At 29.8% G+C, this 21,336-nt stretch overlaps 1 protein-coding gene across 1 annotated transcript in view; it reads right to left on the reverse strand.

The window, feature by feature from the left end:
* LOC108905000 (putative fatty acyl-CoA reductase CG5065) overlaps window positions 1–17,121 on the reverse strand; it is a 30,201-nt gene extending 13,080 nt beyond the window's left edge. Inside the window, exons 1-2 of the mRNA XM_018707752.2 lie at window positions 16,997–17,121; window positions 1,246–1,467 (exon numbers count right to left, since the gene is read on the reverse strand). Of these exons, the coding sequence (XP_018563268.1) occupies window positions 1,246–1,446 (201 nt within the window). The 5' untranslated portion in view covers window positions 1,447–1,467; window positions 16,997–17,121. The remainder of the gene's footprint in view (window positions 1–1,245; window positions 1,468–16,996) is intronic.
* Between the last annotated feature and the right edge of the window lie 4,215 nt (window positions 17,122–21,336).

Consider the following 21,336-nt stretch of genomic DNA (forward strand, 5'->3'; position numbering starts at 1 on the left):
ATCCACCATGCCGTTTGATGGTTATAAGATCAGCACCTTTATTGGCCAATAAAGTTGTTGAAGTGCGCCTCATACGTTGCCAGTATATGCTTCTGGATTTGTGATATTCAGGAATGAAGCGACTATGGAGGGTACCTTCGCAAATGTGTTGATTCCAACAGGCTAATTGTAAGAAGTACATTTTTGATTGATGTATTTTAAAGAGAATCTGTCTTGTGTTAGGGGAATTGGGCGCAGAGAAATATATATTCTGCATATTTCAACGGCATTCACGCCAAATCCTTCTTCTATAATTGTAAATTTTCTTGAAATGCTCGTCTTGGTGTCAGGTATTGAAACAAGTAGGTAACTGCCAACGTCCTGTACGTCACTAATTTTCAAATTTGTCAATTCGTAGCATCGACAGGCACGAGAAACCCCCATTATTAGTGCAACCTAAAGTAATTATTTTTTGCTTTGTATCCTCTTCAAATAAGCAATAAGCTTATATTTTCCAATATCTATATTTTTGTAGACTTTTATATGTAGTAGCCTTCAACATCGAATACTTCGACCACATAGATGAAATTGCATATTTTTTTTCTTCAAATTTAAAAAATAAGATCGCATGACTTCTTCATTTATTGTCATTACTCCCCGTCTTTTCATCCATTCGTTAAATTCGGCGAACACTTTTACGTAATGTTCCCTGGATTTCGCTGGCAATAAATGGAAAATTGCTTCTTAAGTTTCTTCAAAAGCAGCCATAGGAACGCAATTACTTTCTTTCATTTTTACCAAATTCAGATAGAACCGTTTATTAAATAATTGATAATAAACAACGTACCATAGCATCCAGTAGATATAACAAAACCTACCACGTTTTATTAAGTACTAGTAAGAAATATCAAGTCATGACAATATTTTTTTTATTAAATTCCAATAATTCTGACTCCACAAATATAACTGTGATGTGATTATGGATAAAACGTTGTATAGCATTCGTGTTTTAATTGTATTTTATCCACTTAAGAATATTATACGCTCGAACTATGTTCTCGCGTTTAAACATCCTTGCGTGGATAAAATGCTACTTTGATTTGAATTTGAATTTGAGCAAAATCACATTTATAATAAAAAAAAAATAAATTAACAGTTCACGACTTTCGTGCGCTCAAACTAAGAACATTTGTAGTAACTTTATGTATACCGACTTATTTTGATTCAAAGAACATGTGGCAGAATGTTGTAAAGGCCATTTCTTACCGGCAATTGCCACATATCTTGTATCCTCTGTTGCGGCGACTTTCCTCTTTTATGCCTAATTAAAATGTATATGGATTTAATTCCTGTACACGCGTATAATAATTTCTCGACCATAACTTTTCCCATGAAGCCAGTGGCTCCAGTGATAAATACATTTTTACCCCGGTACCATTCCGCCACAGGACTACTTTCGCCCACCATGGTGATCAATGTGTAAATTACCTGTAACAATAATTTGATCATTTTTGGAATAAAACACAAAAACATTTTTAGTATATAATATTTAGTATTTTTAGTATCAAAATAATGCAAATGATTGATAAAGTCAAACGGGTTAGTATTTTGTTAAGCTTGATTATTGAAAATTTCAGAAAAATGTTACATGTACATTACTTAGATTAGTACTCTGTTTATAAATCTACAACAGTTCTGATGTCACTATTTTTTTTTTGCTGGAGCCATTTAAAATTAATCATCAGAAACTAGCAGAAACCAGCTTAATGTTACGATTTCTCTTTAATGTCAGTTATTCAGAATGATGATGCACAACTAACAACAATATATAGGTATACTCAAAGTTGATAAAAGGAAATAATTCATAATTCAAATACAATTGATCAGAGCGTAGGCTGATAAAAACATTAACCTATAAAATTTACAAATTAGAAATTCCCGTATCTCTTATAGTTGAATGTAGTAAAGCGCAGGAATTATTATTTATTATGTTCTCAAGCTACGTATTAAATGCATAGAAATTATGCCAATTGGCTTTGAAGCACACAGTTCGTCTGCAAAAACATACCGTGGTAATGTTACAATTTAATATGCTATTTAAGGAGGTATATGGGGTTTACTCAAATGCACAGATGTACTTGAAATTTATATAGCGTATTACCCAGTGCTCCCTCTGTGCGTCATATTTTTTTGAAATTTTTTTGAACCTAGATTTTGAGATATTGTTGTTGAAAGTTGTTCATTTTAACATAGGTTTATATGGCGAAGATGGACGGTGCGGCTCTTTTTTTGCCCATAACTGAGACAAAAATGTAGAAATTGTGAAACAAAACTTTTCCATAGATAGTACACAGTATTATCTTATTTTTGATGTAAAACCAATGTAAGTTTTGAACATAGTACAGCTGTATTAATTAGAAACAGAAACCAATAATTGCATTTCTGTTTGACTTGAGGAGAATTAATGTGGCAATGTGGCAATCAGCTGACAGCAAGGAGAGAATACATTTGAAAGACTTGATAAAAGCGAAATTGATTTCAAACATATACATTTTTCCTAAATCCCATATACATTGTTATCGAGAATAAATTATCCACAACAGATGATTTTTTGTAATGTTTTTAAAAAACTAGATTAATTAAAAAGACTAAGAAGCTGTGATATATTTATTGGAATAAAAAATACAGTTGATAAATCTATTTAATATATTTAATGGTTTATAAAAGCATCGTAATCATTACCCAGCAATATTTAGGGTTACATAAAGTTTTCTTTACTTGATTAATATAATTAGTAATACTGGAGATAAAAGCATTTGTACGGAATAACAAAGGAACATAAATATTTCTCAGCAAACTTTATATCTAAAAAATTAGTTATAGTTGCAAAACTTTTGTAACGTTACTAAAACAGACACGAAACATGAACAGTGAGTAATAATGTAATTTCTACCACAGAACCTTCAAAATTGCATCCAACATTTTCTTTGACTTGGACGAGATATGGGCGCGAGTGTCATTTCATTTCTTTAGAACTAAATTAACATAATTCTCGTTGTTTTACCAGTTCACATGATTTACGGATTTTAAATAAAGGATACAAATCTTCGCGAGGATAATACGATATATTTGCTATATATAATAATTATATTGTACATAGTTTACACACAATACATTTTTGAACGCGTACGCATCTTTACCCGAATTTGACGCGCAATATCTCCGATGTCCGAGGTCTGTAGCTTCGCAGTGTGTACAACTGCTAGTCAATTATTAGCGCTGTTGCCACATCTACATAGTCTGTATGCGTTCATTAAATATAATTTAAAATTACTTAAATATGATATTTCTATGTTGTTAATTAGTCAATATGTATGCTATGTGCATATGAGTAGATTTATTTGCTATATAGATAATGTTTATCGCAAATAATTTCAAAAGAATTTAATTTTTTCAAATTGGCAGCGGGCTTTAGTCCCATAAGAAAAGCATAGGACTCCCCCTGCGTTCCTCACTTCCCTCGGACCCCGATATACCTCTTTAATATTTGACATCTCTCTCTTAAATTTAGAAACAATTTTATATTTAAAAATTCCTTGGTCTTATTAATTATACCTGTTGCAAAAATAATTTCGTTTCAGTAATTACTGTAATTTTTAAACCATTGAAATTCAGATCTTATATGGGTATTGTAGATTTGTATAGTATACTCAAGGATTGTAGTTAAACAATTTATTTGATAGATTAATTACTTATGTGTTTAATTATAAAAAATAGCAAATTATACAGGGTGACCAAAAATGAAACCTCGTATTCTTTGGTGAATTTTAAGAGGAGTATTTCCTATAAAGTTTTTATCTAGGACGCTTCTTTAAAAAGGTATGGGGTGTTAAACTTAAAAAATATTTTTATTATTTTTTTAATAATTTAAAAACTAGTAAGTGAAATAATTTGAAATTGGACACATGAACTTATGTAAACATTGTCCAAAATCTGAGGCTTTTTCTAAAACTTCAGTGGCGGAGATAACAACAGGGTATCGGTGGCATATTTTTGTAAATAAAATAGTACGCTACTGCTTTCCGGTATAATCATGATATTTCATTTTTGGTCACCGTTTATGAATCACCCTGTATAGATGTTAAAGTGAACTGGTATTTAGAAATGTGTGCTGAGCGGTAGTTAACTTTTGTTTTTCTTATGGACGCTATAATGAATTTTTACCTCATTAGAAAAAAGGGAAAATTCTCTACAACTATGTATAATTTATGGGGTTTCTTAAATAAATTACCAAAATATTGAATATAATTATAATTTTAATAAAAAAAATCAAGAAGCCATGTGAAACATTTGAATATTTTCTATAAATTAATTTAATATTTCTTGTCTTTAATACTTTTTAACACATTTATTTACATAACAATAACAAGAGCAACGAACAAAACAACATAGATAAAGCAATTAGTGGTAAATTTACATTTAATCACCAATGTTCGAAGAGCGAGAGAGAAAAATTATACCCAAACTATCTTTTTCTCTCTCTGTCACTCGTCTACACTATAGCCGTAAGAGTGCTTCCTCCATGTAGTATGCTTCAATGTAGTAACCTAATAGTATAGTCTTTCCGAACTCAATTGAAGACCAAAGAGCTAGGCAGTATGTACCAGGTTCTGTAGCTACGCAGCAACTCGGCATTGAAATATTTGAACAACCTGTTCCCATATTTATTTAGCCACACCTATATACAGGTCTAGTCGAATTAAGCGTGGAGGTGGTAGAAATGTATTCGCCCAGTTGAAGAATGCGCGCGCGGGCAAACAGCGCACAAACACAGCCGCACTGGGCGACTGGGCCATAAATTTCAGCTGTTGACAAATTGCCTAGCAGTGCAGTGCAGCAATGCGAAATTTGGTGTGATTCGCGCCTATGAAACTCATCAACTTTTATTTCTAGGCGTTTCCATACATATTGAACTGACTTCGGAAAGACCTAGTTGTTGGCTTAGTTCATAAGTAGACTTTAAAATATTCTGACGAGTTACTACCGACTCAAAACAATGCACTTTGGTTATTACGTTTTAGAATTTATTTTGATACATGTAGAAGCATATCAGCAAGTAATATAAAATTAACTGGTGTTTGTGAGGTGATCAAAGGTTAAACAGTAATTAAACATTCATTTCGATGTTACATAATTAAGGATAATAGTTTTATTTTACTCTCAGAAAAATTACTAATTAATCATAATATGTATAATGACCATTACTTAATGTATATATATTTTTCCCTAATTGTTAACCAAATGTATTTAAAATACTACCGAATACATTAAGATTTATAAATTATTTTATGTTTTTTTAGGTGTAAATTAATAGCACTATGAAAATTACAGAATAACACTATTAGCGTTTCAATATCGACATTAAAGAAATTATTAATTTAACTCAAAATGTCGTTCTAACGTCTTAAATGAAGCAAAAAAAATTGTGTTGGTAATATGTTTTTTTCTCTTTACAAAGTACATTTAGCAACATAAAAGAACCATTTTTTCCAACTTTAAGTGGTCAGAAATACTAAGATGTTATCTGGAGCTGGTTGGATTCTCTTGATTTCGTTGATAAAATCTTCAGCTTTTTTTACATGGTATTTTCCCTTTCCCAGTATGTCTTTAATTTTCATGACTACCGAATATAGATTTATTATGCATTTGGTAAATAATTCATAATAGTAACCATTGTTTTTCGGTGTGAAATATAATATGTATAAATTCATATAATCAACGGTCTCTGGCCAATTAGAAACAACTTCCTCTATTTATCTACGATTGGCCGCTTTGATATCAAATAGTCCTCCTCCTACTATTATTTTTAACGTATCTGCTAGTGATTTTTACTTTTCTAAAATAAACATTTGTGACAGTCTTTCATTATGCATACAACATATATAAATAGGGATCAGACTAAAACCACTTCTCACTCTTATCACTGATATCTTCTCACCGATATCGTGATTTTAGAAAGTGGCTCCAATCTTCAGTTTCAGAGTTTTTTTGAAGAAGAAGAAGAAGAAGAGGGAAAGCAACATGTCACTTGCAATGTCAAGGAATCAACCATCAACCTCCATGGTAGTCCAGAAACGAAGCTATGAGTCAGCTTTGCCATTTTTTAATTTATTCTGAAATAACCTATATTTCAGCATATTTCCTTTAAAAATATATCCGTTTTACCAACCATTCATAAGAGATATTAAGATATTAAAAAGGAGACAAAAAATAATTAAAAAATAGATTTTGTATTAGACAATGTACTTGGGCTGATCACAGGCGTGCATATAAAAAATTAACCCCTACCCATTACTTCCAAAACATTGGTGTGAACCCCAAAACATTACATTCTGTACATCATTTTCTCACGTATTGTATATATTACACAAATAAAAAAAGAACCATTGCAGTTAAGAATTCTTTAGCTCAAACCATTTTAAAGTTATATGAAAAAAAATGTTTCATGACACCACATTGAGATGGTTATATCCAAGTAGGAGTTGCTCTTTATCGATTTATTTTGATCCAAGGAATCTGTGATTCCACTGATTCCCTCTAGTACATATTTTACAAAAAGGAAACAAATATATCTCTGCAAGCAATATTCGACTTTATTTATTTTTCTTTTTATTAGTTTTTATCTAGAAATTTTCATTCAACGATTTTCCGTCTTCAACTACGACAAAGTTAGTAATAGTGCCGAATTGATTTCGTACAGCATATATAATCTATCTCTCAGTCTACGCAATTAATTTGTAGTCATAAAAAGTTGTTGAAATTAAAATGTTGCGCATTATTTGATAAATAGATACTGGTATTTCCATAAATATAAATAAAACATTCAGTAAGGTCATTTCAATATATTTTTGCAAGACAAATATATATCGTCTTCGTTTTTGAATATTGTTAATTTGCATAAGTATAGACAATTAACATTATTTATATAATTTGTCCCAGGTTCGCCTCTTTATTGCCATATAAATATAATAAAAATATAGATATGTGCATAAAATTGCAATTTTTATAGCACACGAAACAGAATATCAAAAACAAACACTAAAATTTTGCAATTTCTACAACTTCATTTGTTGAATGCACTAGTAGGTTACTATTGAAACTACGGTCTTTAATTTCTAAGAAACCAAAAGACATTATGTCTTACAGCCTCTATAAAAAGGAAAATCAAATTTGTTTCAGATATTTTTAAAAATATAAATTTTGACGTCACTGCGTACACATAAAAAAGTTACGAGGTAGCCAATGACGCACAGGCACTAGAAAGAGAACATCCTGTATATGTATTCTCACCAAATTCTTTATTTACCAATTTCCCTTATATAAAAAAATATATGTACCAAATTTGAAGTTTCTAAGATAAATAGTTTTCAAATTATTTGAAAAAAAATAGGTTATCGATTACATATTTAGAAGCCTTACATCTTAATAGGCGTGCACTTTTGTATATAAGTAAGTTAGGTTAAATACTACTAAATAGTCTTATTTTCATCCAAGTCTATGGTGAAGCGTTGTCCATCCTTTTCAGGGACACCCTGTATATAAAAATAAGCTACACATATGAAATAATAAAAACAGTTATGTAGGTACGAATTGTTTGTTGCGTAATATTCAAAAGGGACTTATAATTGGATGCAGTGTACTACTAACAAAATGAAAGCACTTCTTGTACCCAAAATTTATTAGAAAGTACAAATTCTCCATCGATAATTATGTAATATAAGAGATTCAAGTTAGACGCTGTAAATGTATATCAAAACTAGAAATTAGAGAAAGTCATGGAATATTTTGATAGAAAATTTGCAATCGTACCTATCTAACTTGGTTTTATACAAAATATTGCTTAAATTGTTTAAGTGTTTTACTACCAATTGTTTTATTTAATATTTGGCTTTACAAAATATTTTACAGGTAAGTAAAAATTTGGAAATGAGAAAAGTATATTAGAACTTAAACTGTTAATTAATGAAGTCCAGCATTACTAAAATAAAAAGAAAAAGCAAAATTCTTAAAAAAGACCATCATCTTTAGATGGTTGTTAATATGGTACTCCATTTCATGTTATACTTCTTTCCGCATTAAATCTTCTTTTATATCCTCAGTTCAGTATTAAAGGCAGGAAGTTGTTATGTTCGCAAACACCAACCAATTTTTTTATTTCAAAGTCAATGACATAAAAGCAGTTCTGTAGCGGCAACAGACAAACTTTTTCCTGAAACGTACTTATTTTTATTTATCTTTAGATTTTTTTTCATTAGATCCAGCGTTGTACTTAATTTTTTAAGTTAATTTGGTGCTTTCTAAAAATGTATAGTAAAAAATAAGTACTTTATTTGCTTAATATTAAGGAAAAACTATATATTTTACAAATAAACGAAAAAATGTTATCCAAATGTAAAATGTTATTTTTTCTTATATTTAAATAAAATTTAAATCGGACAATTTTATTTTAGTTTCTTTGATATCACTAGACTTATACAAAAATTAAAATAATTAATAAAAAATGTTTATGCAAATCAAGATTAGTGTTTTAATTAAGAAAGTTATATTTTTGATATTCCCATTTTTATCTGTAGGGGTGCAAATATTTTCATATCTAAATTGAAAAAATGTCACTTATTTTCACTTTCCGTGACTAGAAAGATTAAGTTTTCTATTCCTTTATGTGTATGGATTTTCACAACATAGTCGATGCGAAAGTTACATTTTTTTAAATTGAATAATGACTAAAACTTTCTTAATTAAACTAGCTCTAAATTTCCACGAATATTTTTATCAATTAATTTCATTTCCAAAGATTAAACGTCATTAAACCATCTAATAATTATCGTCATCGTCAAGCCACCTCATTAAAGTATTAAATAGAACGTATCGTCCCTTTCATTAAAAACTGCTAGAAGAAAGTGGAGTGTGTGCCAAGTTAAAGAGGAAAATATATTTATATCAAAATCCAACAGCCTAAATAGAACTGTCGAGAAAACTTAAAATATTTTTATTTATCTACATCTAGTTTATTTTCTCTCATTATTATTTTAATGGCAAATAACAATCGTTAAAATAAGAGTGTTTCTTTGAACATAGGTACCCTCGAAAATGTGATGAAAGTTGATCTTTATTTCTCCACGAACATTAACAAAAATCTGTTCTAGATGAAATTTTACAGACAGACAATAATTTTTACGTTTATATGTATGGTATTAAAAAATTGTATACCTTTCGAAACATAGTTTTGGCGAAATTTGATACGTTTCGACAATTTTACTTATTTGTTGTTTCTTTGTTTGTTTGTTTGTTTGTTTGTTTTTTGTTCGTTTGTTTGTTTGTTTATTTAATTAATTTATTTATCTACACTGGAGTATTCCGACAGAATCCAATTACAGAACACGAAAAAACAAAGACTAAAAACAGAACACATATGGAAAAAAATACAAAGGATTTACAAACACAACCAATTTTCCATGTCGCTCTTATTATAAGAGGTACACCCATCAAACCATATATCTCTGTAATCGTAAGGTTTCATTAAATACGTAAAAATATAAAGGATATCCCACTAAAACAAAAGTAGGTATGATTGTGTTGCCTAACCTTTGCTATATTCATTTGTTTGATCCGATATAAAATTCTGGGGATTCAGAATAATTCGTACAACTTTTACATTTAAGATTTTTCTTAACGGCTGTCGGAGGAGTGCAAAATATAGGAAAACGCACGATTTACTTTATAACATCTTGAAAATGACTAAATCCAGATATAGAGCAGTTTATATATGTGCAAAGTGTAATGGAACAGTGGAAGAGTTTGACGTAGAAATTACACAAATTATGATTAGGTTTGATTTTGGTGCCTATGTTTATATAAACATTTTTGTAGATAAATAATTTTATTGTTACTTAAATATAGGCAAGCCTTCGTCTTCTGTTAGTTCATTGAACAGCTTCATCTAGCCAAGGCCAATAAGTTTAGATTCTCTTAGCAATGATTATATAAATATATAATAATGAATATACCTGTATTAACACATTTTGAAAGACGAATGTAATCGAATGATTTACATTAAAAACTAACCTGATCTAACGTTAATTCTGTGTAATAATTTTTTGAAAATTAGATTTATCATTAGGTTAGATATTAAGTTGTCTTTTATTTAATTAAAAAAAGAACTGAACCCGACCTAACTTGACTTGCAGACAAATAAATTATTAAAGTTAGGTTGCCAAATATTTTTTTTGTATTAAATAAGAACTTATCTTGTAGAAATTATTATAGAACCAGAATTCTTATTGAATTTCTAGAATTAAAAATTAGATTTTTTCTCATTCAATGTATTTTCTGTAGTAATTTCTGCAAAGGTCAGTTAAATTTTTTAATTAAATATAGAAAATCCAACTTCAAATTCTGATTTAATAATAATTCCAATTTTATGATAATTTCTACGTTGGGTTAAAGTTAGGTCAGGTTATTTTTTTATTTATATAAAGGAACTTTAATGGCCTAAACTAATTTTATGCAGATGTAGGTCAAGTTTTTCCATAGTAATATTATTGAGAATACTATTAACAAACGTAATACACAGTTATTTGCTATGTTAATTTATTAAAATATTTTTATTAGCCAAATGAACACAAAGGTTAAATGAATATGAATATTTATATTTCACAGGTAGCAAAATACCCAAACAGAGTAAAATCATGACTTTATCTAAAGTATTATTAAAACTAAAATTAGATGTGCATAAGAAGTTTCGACACTGCAGAAAGTAGTACTAGTTACAAATAGAAGAAAATAACAAAAACGTAGTCAATGGTATAATTACATAACGATGTTATAAAAAAAATTGTGACATATTCCTTATGCAATTGGCAACATCATACACGACACTTCAAACGTACTAAACACTTATATGGATTATGCCACACAGGCTAAGCTTATTAGCATGCTTATTTTTGCCACTTTATTGAAATAACAATTATCACTCACAAATCACAGATTTTTGCGTCAAAGTTGAGAGGAAAATAATATTTAGTTATTATTACAACTTAACTAAACTCATCGTATCCCCGCGATGAGCAGTTTAAATTTAAAAATGAGCTACCAAATACGATTTCATACTCTGGAAAACCGAATAAATCTTGACCCTTAGACACCTCTGTATTTATTTATAATATTATATTTTGGTAGTTAAAACACTTAGCTTACGTCACAAATGAATCTAAACATGCCTACTCAACAACTACTACTACAACTAGAAATGTTAAATAACACTATTTACTTTATTTCCCGTAGAATTTTATGATAGGTGCGTCTTAAACATCCTGTTTCTTGTAAAGGTGGATATAAATTATAGTCACAAATAAATTATTTGTTTCGATAATTCCATCCTTCCTAATAGCTGTTTTACATAATTTATTGATGAATTAATTCATGAAGTCGCTTCATCAAGAAATTGGACAAGTGTAATGAACCAAATCTGCTGTCAAAAAACTTCATGAATTTATTCATGAAGTTCTTGATGAATTAGAGCATGTTCTAATTTTCGTCAATTTCTTCGTGAAGTTCAGAAGTACCAACTCAACAGATTTCCAGCCTCAGATCAGTAACAAGGTTATGTTATTGGAATATGTAAATAATTGTGTGGCGTGGTACTAGTTTCGCATTGTTTTTACTGATTTGTTACTTACAAAAACTAATATTTATATAATATGTGTCAAAACGGTACCGCTGTTGTATCATTACAATTATGAGTGGAAAGGTGACATTTTTGAAATTTATTTCCTTCTTTGGTAGAACTGATTCATGCGTCAAAAAACTTGACAAAGTTTGTAGCAGTGTAAAACCACACTGTTTACCAATAAATTCGTGAATTAATTCATGAAGAACTTCGTCAATTTATTCATGGATAAATAGTCAATGTAAAACAGCTATAATAAATATTTAAAAATATAATAATATATATATATAAATAATAATTATTTACAATCACTTTCTATTTAGCGTTTTACGAAAAATACTAGCAATACATTTTCATAATGTAACATTTTAGTTTTACTACCTCCCAGGCGTTAGTTATGCATTTATTCAATTGCCTACACTACATTCTATTGAAACAACTATTTATATTCTAACCGTTTTTCAAACAGAAATAATTCTATTTTTTAAATTATACAGGGAGTTCCCATTTTCAATTCAATAACTTTAATAGTTGATAGACAACTTGATTTTGATTATTAAATTAATAAAATTCGTATGAACATAAATTGTAAACAGCTTGCCAACTTAGATACAGGGTGCCAAATTTATTTGGTAGATGATTAAATGAAAAGCTGATGTTCGTGCAAAATTGTTGTAAACTTTAAAGGGTTGTGAGTAAGTTTTGTGAAAGTTAACAAAATTTTTGTTGGTTCAGACAGACGTAGTAAGCGATGGACTTGTTTGGTGATCATTAGTTGTTAGTAACTCACAAATAAATAGAACATTGTAAGATAGAGAGTAGCGGTCCTGTATCATGACTTCAACCATCACCCGACCTTAATCCCCTTGATTATTTTGCCTGATGTCATATGAAACATCAGGAATACTCTTGTCCGATAAACGTAAGGGAGGAACTAATATAATCATACAAATTTCTGACTATCCATTATAGTCCAGTCATTATAGACATGAAAGAGCCTGTTTCGGGAAAAAATACTATTAGAAGTTTCTCTGCAGAATATTGTTCGGAAACCTGTTATAAATAAAATATCAAAAAATCAACTCGAGGCTAGTTGGGAAACTTTGTTTTAACAGTGGTCAAAGTTATGGAAAAGTGGTTTTTTGACTCACGTAAAAAAGCTATTATTCATAGCGAAAAAAAGTTTATACAAAAAAGGTAGGTATTAAATAAGCCTATAAAATGAAAAAAGTCCGATTAAATTCCGATAATTTGTTTATGCACAAGAGCTCAAAAATGGTCGAAAATTGCCGTTTTTTTCAATTGCTAATAATTAATGCAATTTTCATCGCAGACACTTGTAATTCAGGATTTTTGAGGCTTTTTACACCCTTAATAAGTGGTAAAAATTTCAGCTCGAAAGCTTCATTGGTTTGGCGTTGGCGGAATTTGTTATCTAAGAAGATGCTATTTTCAATTCATTTTTCCCAAGCTCACAGGCGTTGTAGGGTTTTGATCATTAGTTGTTTTTGTACCTAAATAGTTGTATTGACATAGGCATTTACTGAGAATTTAGTTTTTCAAATTTAATTTGTTTAAAATTGACTGAAAAAATGTTAATATTTATTAAATTGTTAAGATAGGTAATTATTATAAAATAAAATAGTAACCTCTTTACTTTAGTTTTCTTCGAATTTAAAAAAAAAATCGTTGTTGTAAGTTGATTAGAAGCTGAGATAATTTTTTTTATTTATTTAATCGCAGTGACCTTAATTATTAATATTAAGAGCCGAAATTTGGAGAGAGTATACATTAAGAGCTATATTTTCATGTCCTACATTAACATTAAGGTGAATTCAACTATTTAATTTCGAAAAAGAAGATAGCGGCGATGCGTTCTATTACTTGGTCTAGCGAACGAGTGGGGAAGGCGAGGCTTAGCATGCGCGCTTAACGATGTAATAAATATTAACATTTTTTCAGTCATTTTTAAACAAATTAAATTTGAAAAATTAAATTATCAGTAAATGCATATGTCAATACAACTATTTAGGTACAAAAACAACTAATGATCGAAACCCTACAACGCCTGTGAGCTTGGGAAAAATGAATTGAAAATAGCATCTTCTTAGATAACAAATTCCGCCAACGCCAAGCTAATGAAGTTTTTGGGCTGAAATTTTTACCACTTATTAAGGGTGCAAAAAGCTTCAAAAATCCTGAATTACAAGTGTCTGCGATGAAAATTGCATTAATTATTAGCAATTGAAAAAAGCGGACAATTTCGACCATTTTTGAGCTCTTGCGCATAAATAAATTATCGGAATTTAGTCGGACTTGTCTTATTTTACAGATTTATTTAATACCTAACTTTTTTGTATAAACCTTTTTTTCTCTATGAATAACAGTTTTTTTACGCCAGTCGAAAAACTACTTTTTCATAATTTTGACCATTGTTTTAACAAAGTTTCCCAACTAGTCTCGAGTTGATTTTTTGATATTTTGTTTATAACACGTTTCTGAACAATATTCCGCAGAAAAACTTCTAATAGTATTTTTTCCCCGAAAAAAAGCTATAATGATTAGCCTATTACGCCAGTGCATTTATTAAGCTCAAGGTCATTATTACGTAGATGCCAGTTATATGCCGAACAGAAAGACTACCAATTTGTATACCTGCTTTAAGTTCTGCATACTATTACATTTTTTGTAATTACAAATTGTTTCTAAATACCTGTTTTAAAATAAATAACGATATATCTATACAACAAACATTTTTCAGTTTCAGTTAAAATTTTGTGTGATTTTTATGTGCACTGAAAGGGATTCCCGCCGTTTTGTTTGAAATTGATCAGCGACGTCAAAAACGTCATAAAATTAAAAAAAAAATCATAGGCGTAGATATTCCATTTAAAAAACGGCACTGCCTATCCGTCTGCCACGCTACTGGTGATTGTAGTGAATCGTTTGTAGGTCATTTTTAAAGGATAGTATGTCGCGACAAGACATACTCGATTTGGTTTTATTAATATTTACTGTTTTTTAAATATCACGAAGAAAGTTTAAAAAAATTAAATGCGACACACTGCAGCTCGGTTGAGAAGCGATTTGCAACCTATGTTCATATAAACTTTTTTGTTCGATTTCGAAAAATAGACTATCCAAATGGCACTAATAAATTAACATGTATTTTCTTTTGAAGGTTATTCAATTTGGATGGATATAATTTACAAATTCGAAAACTAAAATAAATAATTATTACGCTGTTAAAGATTTACAGAAGATTGAAATCATCGTAAAATTTTACAGAACTTAACTTTTCTGTTTAAGTACCTACTTCTCTTCTCAACTAAGTATGCCATAATATACATACAACGTAATTATTATTACTGTAACTTCTTTACAAGCTTGTTTCTGTTTCAAGGAGGTCCAGTCAAAGATGCAAGGTTAAATAAAAATGTATAGAAATTATTACCCAATAGTTCTGTTTTTACGTATCTTCATATATTTAAACAAAGTATTATTGATTCATGACATTAACACTATTAACAAGGTATTCATTTTCATATGTAAAAAACGACAGAATACAAATAATGACGAGAAAATCTCTCCCAAATTTTATTATTCTGTAGAACTTGATATCGTTTAAAATATACCTCGCCATAATATATTTTCTAATGAAGGTATGCGAGGTGCGGTATGTATTTGTGCAAAAGAAAATTTTAATAGACGTCGTGCATATCGCAGGTATTCAGAAACTTACCCAAACAGGTTACAACCAGATCACAAATTATTTAAAAATATTTTTGACCGGTTAGGAGAAACTGTACCATTTTATCCCAAAAAACGAAATGCCCATCTAAAAACCATTACTCCAGAACAAGAGAGTGTACCCCTTTGACTTTACCTCAGTGCAGAAGTTACTACCTGTCGTTTTTCTAGCTAAGGTACTATTTTGCCTTCTGTTGTTGAAAAGCATATGTTAGGCCCTGACTTGCATTTCTTACCTGATTTTCTTAAGCCACTTGTCATTAAATGCGAAACAAAATACCTATGCGCTTTATACAGCTTATACTGCCTATTTGTACAGGTCCTTGGTCTTCACAGAGCCCAGATTTAAATCCAATGGATTTCTGTGTTCGGAGTAATTTAAAATGCTGATAATTTATAAAACACTCGGAATGGCCTATGACAAAAAACTGTAAGGGCTAACAATTTAAATTAGAAATGAAAAAAGTATTTGATATCAGACAATCCTTTATTTAAAGAATAAGGATGGGATTTATTATAATTAATTAAAAATAGCAAATAAATTGAAAACGGTTAAATTTCACATAAGTCTAATTGTGTAAAATTTGTGTAAAAAACTAAGAGAATAATATTTTTATATCAAAACTTTTATACATACAGTGAGAAAAATGTTCTGACCAATTTTTATCCACTAGCGCCCTCTAGCAACTAATGCAAGTCTGGATTTCTTTTCCTCTTCCAGAAAACTCCAGAATTTAACTTTTCAAAGCATTTCTTTGACAACTTTTTAAACATTTTAAGAATTTTGATGTCAAAGTTAAAACTTTGAAATCAACATTCTTGTATCTTTTTCTGTAGCTCAACTTTTGGACTAGTATTTGTGTGAGGAGATTTTCAATAATTTTTAGTGGTTGCATCAAAATTTCGACAATTTTGTTCATTGTAGGCTACACTAATACTAGTAATTGACAGTAGATGATGTGGAGGATATGAATGACATGATAATAATAAACATTCCTAATACAAAAACAAATACAGAGAAAACATTTGTTGTTGTCGACAAATTTAATTTAGAATTGTATAGAAAATATTTAGCACTAGGGTCACTGTTATCAAATAACCCCTTTATTTTATCTTTTTTCACCCCTGGCCGGGGGTTGAAACAAACAAAAATTACTGTCACTTATTGTTATTATATACCCTAAACTAACTTATATCAAAAATTCAGGCAAGTTTACTAAATTGCGATTTAAAGTCTCATTTAATTGGACTAATACCGCAAATTCTATTCAGAATAAAGTAAACACAGCAAATCACAATGTTAATGCAGAAAATAAACAAAACCAACCTGAAACTTGCAAAAACCAATTCAATTGTATTGATCACACAAATGTTATGTTCCTAAATTGACCAGAACATCAACATATAATAATTGTACTTTGCATCACTGCGCTTTCAAAAAAAATATTAATAACAAATGAATAACAAATTTATCGCTAATAAATGCAGAATGAGCTGATTATTAAATAACAGGTACGTAAAGATAGTAGCATTACTTACCCACTGTATATAATGAATTAACACAGTGCGCGCAAGGTCAATTGTCTGACGAGTCGAACGAAAAGCGAGTTTTTAAAAACCGCACCGCTACCGCAGTTCTGAGAGAACTAAACTAGAGATGAAAGTATCGCCGAGCACCTACCTCACTTATGTTATGAAATTGACCCACCTTTCTTCAATAATAACACCGGAAGGTAAGTTCAATGTCTGCAGTCCGTACTGAATTATTATGCGTGGTTTATTTCCTTTCCAAAGGCAAAGTGAACAGTCAGAAGTAAACATCTTTATTCGTAATACGAAATGACTTTCCTTACAGAGCAAGTATAATAATCGATAAGCTTGATACACTTTTATAGAAGAATTACAAAGAAAATGGACCTAAACTTTTGAAATATTGAAGAAAATTGAAACTTGTAGTTAGGTATACTTATATATTTTAACATTGGACATATTACCTAATTGGAATAATTTAATTTGTATGAAATAAATTTAATGATTACAAATGAATAAAATAGGCCGATTTTTTCGAAAATTGAAATTAAAGACTGCTTTTTACCATTGAACAGCTTTTCCTAGTAACTTAATTCCACATCTTCACAAATAAGTGCACTTCACTCTTGCACCATTTAAAGTTTGTTCAATTTTTTTGACCCTGTACAAGAAATGTTAAATTTTTGTATCCCAATCTTACTTTAACAACCAGCAAAAATTTTTATCAGGAGTAACTTTTTTCGATAAAATGAAAAATAAGAGTACTTATAATAATAGAATAAGTTTTTCCTATTCAACACCTTTTCTGTGGACATACTGTATATCCTCCTGTAGTCACTTACTAGAGTGTAATTAGCCTTTCCTTGGGGTTAGCTGCCTCCTACCGATCTGTTGCTCTAAAGCAACTTAGAAAATTTGCTTCTGTAAAAAATTCCCGACTATCTTGTATCCGCACCTGTTTAAGAAACCTTACTCTGATCTTAGAGTAATATTTGGCAACAAACAGTACATAAGTTTTCTGTAAAATTTGCTTTAACCACCCCTTTTTGCTTTTCTGAATTCCTTATTATATTCTATTAACATCAATTAATTGTATTCAAATGGTGACATCAATGATCGATTAGAAAACGAACTTCGGCTGTTTTACAGAACAAATAATACAAATTTTTCTATTCGGCCATTACCTACGAAATTATCCATTAATATTTCTATATGTAATTAGGATACATCAGTTTATTAGATTTTCTATTTCCGTGCGGAATTAATTAATACTTAAGTAAACATTAGTTAAATAATAGCATAGTGAATCTGAAAGTATGTACAATCCTATTCATTCGAATAAGTACACTTTTGAACAGTTTACTAGGTACCTACCTAACAAGTACCTTCAAGGCGATTGTTTTGATAAATCAAATTTTATTTTAGTCATAACTTAAGAAACTGCAAAAAGTAGTGATTTTTTTTTATTTAAAAGTTAATAATACCATTTTATAATTTAGCACCCCAGAACCCGATAGATGGAAATGGAATTCTCACTGTACCAAATATGAGTGAACTATCTTTAAAATTGTCCACGGTATACGTCCTTAAAAAATGTACTTAGTTTTTTCCTTTAGCGAAATCGTTAGCTTAAAAGCCTTCAAAGTTAGATACGTTTTTCCTTTTACATTTTATTATTATTTCTTAATTCTCGAGTAATTTTTTGTTATCTAAATGGTGATATTAATTAGGAGTACAAATATTTACACATTTATTGAAAATAAACAACAAATAATACAAGGCAAAAGAATAAGCAGAATAACACTGCAGCATTAAATAACTAAAAAAATATCTCGTGAGATAGACATACTCACAAATGTATAGAAATTTAGGTATCTAGGGTGTTATGTGGATAATAATGCTCCTAGGTCGGAGTGTACCGAGAGCATTATTATCCTGTAACACCCGTGGTGCTTATAAAGCTTAATATCCTGCTATTACATTATTTAATTCTTTTTTTACAAGCAGTGTCCCAGGACTTGTGGTAAAAAACTCATGAGTGAGTAGGTAGGATTAAAACAACGTCAGCACCATATAAACTTCCGTAATACTTAACTTTAAAAAATCTGTTTTTATTTATAATTTCTAAACTGTGCAATATTTGGAAGATTTTCAAATCAATTTCCAACCATTTTCAGGCAACATTCCCGTAGAAACTAGAACAAAAATGTGCTTTACGCACGATGGTGCGCCCCCTCAATTTTGTACCAAGCAATTAAAAGTTTAAGTGAACAATTTACTTAAGGAGTACCTATATTTGAGTGAATGTAATCAGTTTTTGTTTAATTATAGTCACAAATAATAAAATGTCCAATATTGAGTGAAAATGTACTCAATAATTTCACTCAATAGATTCACTCCGAACCTTTATTGCTTTCACTCACACCAATTTTTTTTCAGTGCACATGGTAATAAATAATTATTCAAAATAAAGACTCAATATAATTATTTATTTTACGCATCTTAATGCCTTTTATCTCTCAGTAATTATCAACAGTTTTGTTAACAATGCGGTCCCATAACTACAAAGAAAATGGCGGAGGCGCCGATATTGTAAACTGCCATAAAAAAATGGCGACTTTCTCTAAACCGGTACATTATAGAATTCAAACAAAAGCATATTTTCGTTAGTAAATAGTTTTAGGAAGAATCCTCCCTGTGAAAATTCTGAATTTTTACCATTGGCTTTCAGGGGAGAATAGAAATTTATTTATATTGTCAGAAAGGTCATACGTACCTACGTCCGTTGCCAACCACTAAATTTACATTAAATTAAACTGATTTTTTCCTAAATTTTGTCCAGACATTATTTTCGTAGTATTTTGAGGCGCTCAACACGGTCGTTAGTGAAGTTTACCTCTGACCTCGATATTTCTCAGGAATTCGAAATGAGTGCTTTTTTACATACCTGAACATTAAAAAAGTAATATCATTTTTTATTTTCAGGTAGGAAAAAATCAGTTTCGGCCCACATTTGGGACAGTTTTCACCCAAATAGTGGATTTTCTGAGAAATATCGGGGTCATGGGTAAATTTTACTAATGGCACTGTGTTCAGTATCTCAAAATACTACGAAAATAATATATTTTGACAGAAATAAGAAAAAAATCAGTTTTGACCCATATTTGGGCCAATTTTCACCTAAATAGTGGATTTTCTGAGAAAATCGAGGTCATGGGTAAATTTTACTAATAAGGTCATGTTCCGGGCCTCAAAATATTACGAAGATGATATATTTGGAGAAAATTTAAGAAAAAATCAGATTTGACCGATATTTGGATAAGTTTTTCCAAAGAATTTCACTTTTCTCCGAAATTCGTCTTAAATTCAGGAATTTTGATATGATAAAATTATATGCCTAACAGGGTCTAACGACACTTAGAGTGTACGATAATTCAATAAACAGAAATCTAAATAAAAAATTTGATAAATTAGGAACGAATACATTGAAGATCGGATTTAAAAAAGTTGATGATGGTCATGGAAAGACGAAACGTTACATATAAAAATTAATTATGCCATTCGATAGACGTCAAAAAGTTGCCATGAGAATGTGTTCTTGTTTTTTCAATATCACCTCAAACAAGGCTGAAATGAAACAAAAACCGATTTCCAAGAATTTCGTTTTATTTTTTCACATATTTCGAAAACTAATCATTTTAGCCTTGATTTTTTACAGACATAATGTTACTCCCCTGATTACGCAACTTTGCTCCCATTGAATCTAGTTTGTATCTCTTACCAATTAAGACCCCTGTAGTGAGAAGCGAATTGGTAACAAACTGTATATATTTATAGATAAATATCCTTCGATTAACTTGAAAATATATAAATGCCAATATTAAGAAAAAAGGCTACTACTGCTACTACAACTACGGATATATCAATTGTGGAAATACTTATGTAAGAGCTATTAACAGTGTCTTAATATCACAGACAATTTAGCTTGGCGATAGCTATTTTGTCTGTGTTAATACTTTTGAGACAGATATTCAGTTTCATAACATCTTTAATATCACTTAAACTAAAATGTCAACTGAGCTGTTAGTGTATCAAAGACAGAAATAACAACTTACATAATCCATCATATTTTTCCAATAAAAATATTTATAAATATGGTAATATGAATATAAATATTTCTTTAACAGGGAAATATTGCTTAATTTGTAGTTTATATCTACAGAGTAGAGCGACAAAAGATTTTTTAACATTCTTCCATTTTTAAAATTGCACCATATGTTTTTATGCTCATGTACCATAGTTTGGACCAAAACTAGCTATTTTGCCTTCACCAGTCGCGTATACTATTA

Source organism: Anoplophora glabripennis, unplaced genomic scaffold (assembly GCF_000390285.2).
Source record: "Anoplophora glabripennis isolate ALB-LARVAE unplaced genomic scaffold, Agla_2.0 scaffold73, whole genome shotgun sequence".
Lineage (NCBI taxonomy): Eukaryota > Metazoa > Arthropoda > Insecta > Coleoptera > Cerambycidae > Anoplophora > Anoplophora glabripennis.